Raw genomic sequence first — 2,500 nt, forward strand, 5'->3', positions numbered from 1 at the left:
GTATGTCCAAATATGCGCCATTTGCTGAGTAAGATAAGCTTTGTTTAGTCGCTTGATGTTTTCGATTTTCAGAGAAAAGGAGGATATTTTTAAGGGAAAAACTCAAATGCTTTTTTGAAAATTTCCATTATGCTTACACTATCCATATTTTTGTGTCCAGATTGGTGATTTTGGTGTCAGCAATGAGTTCCAAGGCAGAGATGCTTTACTCACCAACTCCGCAGGAACCCCTGCATTTATGGCGCCAGAAACTCTTCGAGGTAAGGGACCTATTGGTTTTATATAATTTTGAGTCGGTAATGTTGTGCGGCTATGGGGTCTTGTGGTATGACACTCGCTACGTTCGGATCGGAAGGTCCTGGATTCGAGCCTCGCTCGGAGGCGCATAGTTGGGTCAGCGTTGTCTCCTGATAGGCGTCATGTCTCGTCCTACGTGTTAAGTGTTGCTGTTGGCGCTTTGAGCACGTTTAGTGGATATTGCGTTATATAAAAGCTAAAGTTTTAATAATTTGAATTGCCCAAAAAAGTGGAAATGTCATCACACTTTTATAAAATGCACTTTTTGGACGTTTTATTGTTTCAAAACAATTTTTCATATCTACTGAAATAAGAGTGAGGATTCAAATATAGCACTCACACACATATACACACACTCTCTCACACACACAAACACACACACACACGCACACAGAAAGAGAAAGAGAGAGAGAGAGAGAGAGAGAGAGAGAGAGAGAGAGAGAAGGGAGGGGGGGGGGGGGGGGTAGAGTGTTAACATCTCTTTCCACCAAACTGTGACTGAGTGGCAGGGCCTGTTAGATCCGGCGAAAAGAGCATACCAATAAATAGCGTCCTACCCAATTGGTAACAAGCACTTGTTATTGCATTTGAAATGCTAAACAAATTGGGATTTTTTTTAAAAAACAGTTTAATGAGTCTCATGACTCCATGCAAAGGATTACGTTTTTCACTCTACTAAAGGGTCAGGGTTCGAGTCCCGCTCTGACCGGTGCATAGTTGAGTCTTTGGAACAGGGCTCTTTAATCATATTCTATCACCGTACTCAGGTGTGAAATGAGGACCTGGCCGTTAACAGCGTTGTCCCAGTCCGAAAAATGTAAAATCGCGTAGCAGGTATCATGTCTCATTAGTTGCTGTTGACCAGGGACCCGTTGTAAAGCGCTTTGAGCACGTTAAGTGGATATTGCGCTATATAAAATCTCAAGTTTTTTTTTGTTTTTTTGTTGGTTTTTTTTTTTTTTTTTGGGGGGGGGGGGGTTTCTATCGTAGTTCCAAAATCATCAATCTTTCAGAAATGTTTATGTCATTCAATCGTCTCATTACAGATGACAGCCACAACTTTCAAGGCAAGGCTCTCGACATTTGGGCAATGGGAGTCACCTTATTCTGTTTCGTCTTTGGAAAAGTCCCTTTTGAAGATGAATATGTTTTAGGATTACACAAAAAGATCCTGAAAGACACGTTAGCATTTCCAGAGAGGTATGTTATGTAAACCAAAAACTAGAATTGCCTAAATGTGACCCAACGTTTCAAAACGGTATTAAGTCAGGATGAACCAGATGCTAAAACGTCAAATTAAAGCTGAATTGGTCAAAAATATGAATGATTGGTATTTACCACTCTAAAGCATGATATTTATTCTATTCAATTAAGCAAATAAACCCAACCCAAGTCTGATATTTCTGGCTACGAATTCAGTTTTCAGCATCTTAGTCATCCCGACTTAATACCGTTTTGAGACGTTGGGTCACAAATGAGCCATAAAATGGAGAGAAAGATAAAGTGAGTAAAAGTGACTCGTATATAAGGGAGCAACACAAAACAAACGACGTTTCGGCCTTTGGCCTTTTTCAAGTGGACACGTCGTTTGTGTTGTGTCGTTCTCTAATAATATATGAGTCACTTTTACTCCCATTATCTTTCTCTCCATTATGTTATTTAACACGTTAACTGCCGTACTATGATAAGACACGTATTTAAAGATTTGGCCAGAAAACTTGTCCTTCATAGTATCGATCGATTTCAATGACACCTCATCTTGGCAAAAACTCTCAAACTTTGGACCTCGCGAGGTCCCAGGTTTGAAAGTTTCTGTCAAGATGAGAGTCATTTTCTGGCCAAAATTTTAAATACGGGTTTGGCTTGGGGTTGTTTTTTTTTTTTTTTTTTTATTTGTTTGTTTGTTTTTGTTTTTGTTTTTTTTTTTTTTGTTTTGTTTTTTTTTTTGTTTTGTTTTTTTTGTTTTTTGTTTTTGTTTTGTTTGTTTATTTTTTGCTCGAGTACGGCAGTGAACTGGTTAATCTTACTCGTTCAATATCATGCCAGTTATCACAAATAGTTTAAGCTTGCTCATCACAAATTTCGACAGTAGCTTGAACAACAACAACAACAAAAAAGACACCCACATACTAGAATATGAGTATTTTTATTTTGAAACAAGGAAAATGGAATGAGATTATAGATTTTGTAAACTCTCAACCGG

General features: G+C 38.2%; 1 protein-coding gene across 11 annotated transcripts in view; it reads left to right on the forward strand.

The window, feature by feature from the left end:
* The window catches only part of LOC144967234 (uncharacterized), a 225,885-nt gene that overhangs the window by 217,503 nt on the left and 5,882 nt on the right, over window positions 1-2,500 (forward strand). For all 11 annotated transcript variants that reach the window (XM_078904194.1, XM_078904193.1, XM_078904195.1 and 8 more), the window contains 2 exons: window positions 161-260; window positions 1,344-1,497. In XM_078904194.1, coding sequence (XP_078760320.1) covers window positions 161-260; window positions 1,344-1,497 — 254 coding nt within the window. The remainder of the gene's footprint in view (window positions 1-160; window positions 261-1,343; window positions 1,498-2,500) is intronic.

The sequence above is a fragment of the Berghia stephanieae genome, chromosome 3, assembly GCF_034508935.2.
Source record: "Berghia stephanieae isolate SIO BIC M18660-M18661 chromosome 3, UCSD_Bste_1.3, whole genome shotgun sequence".
Taxonomy (NCBI): Eukaryota; Metazoa; Mollusca; class Gastropoda; order Nudibranchia; family Aeolidiidae; genus Berghia; species Berghia stephanieae.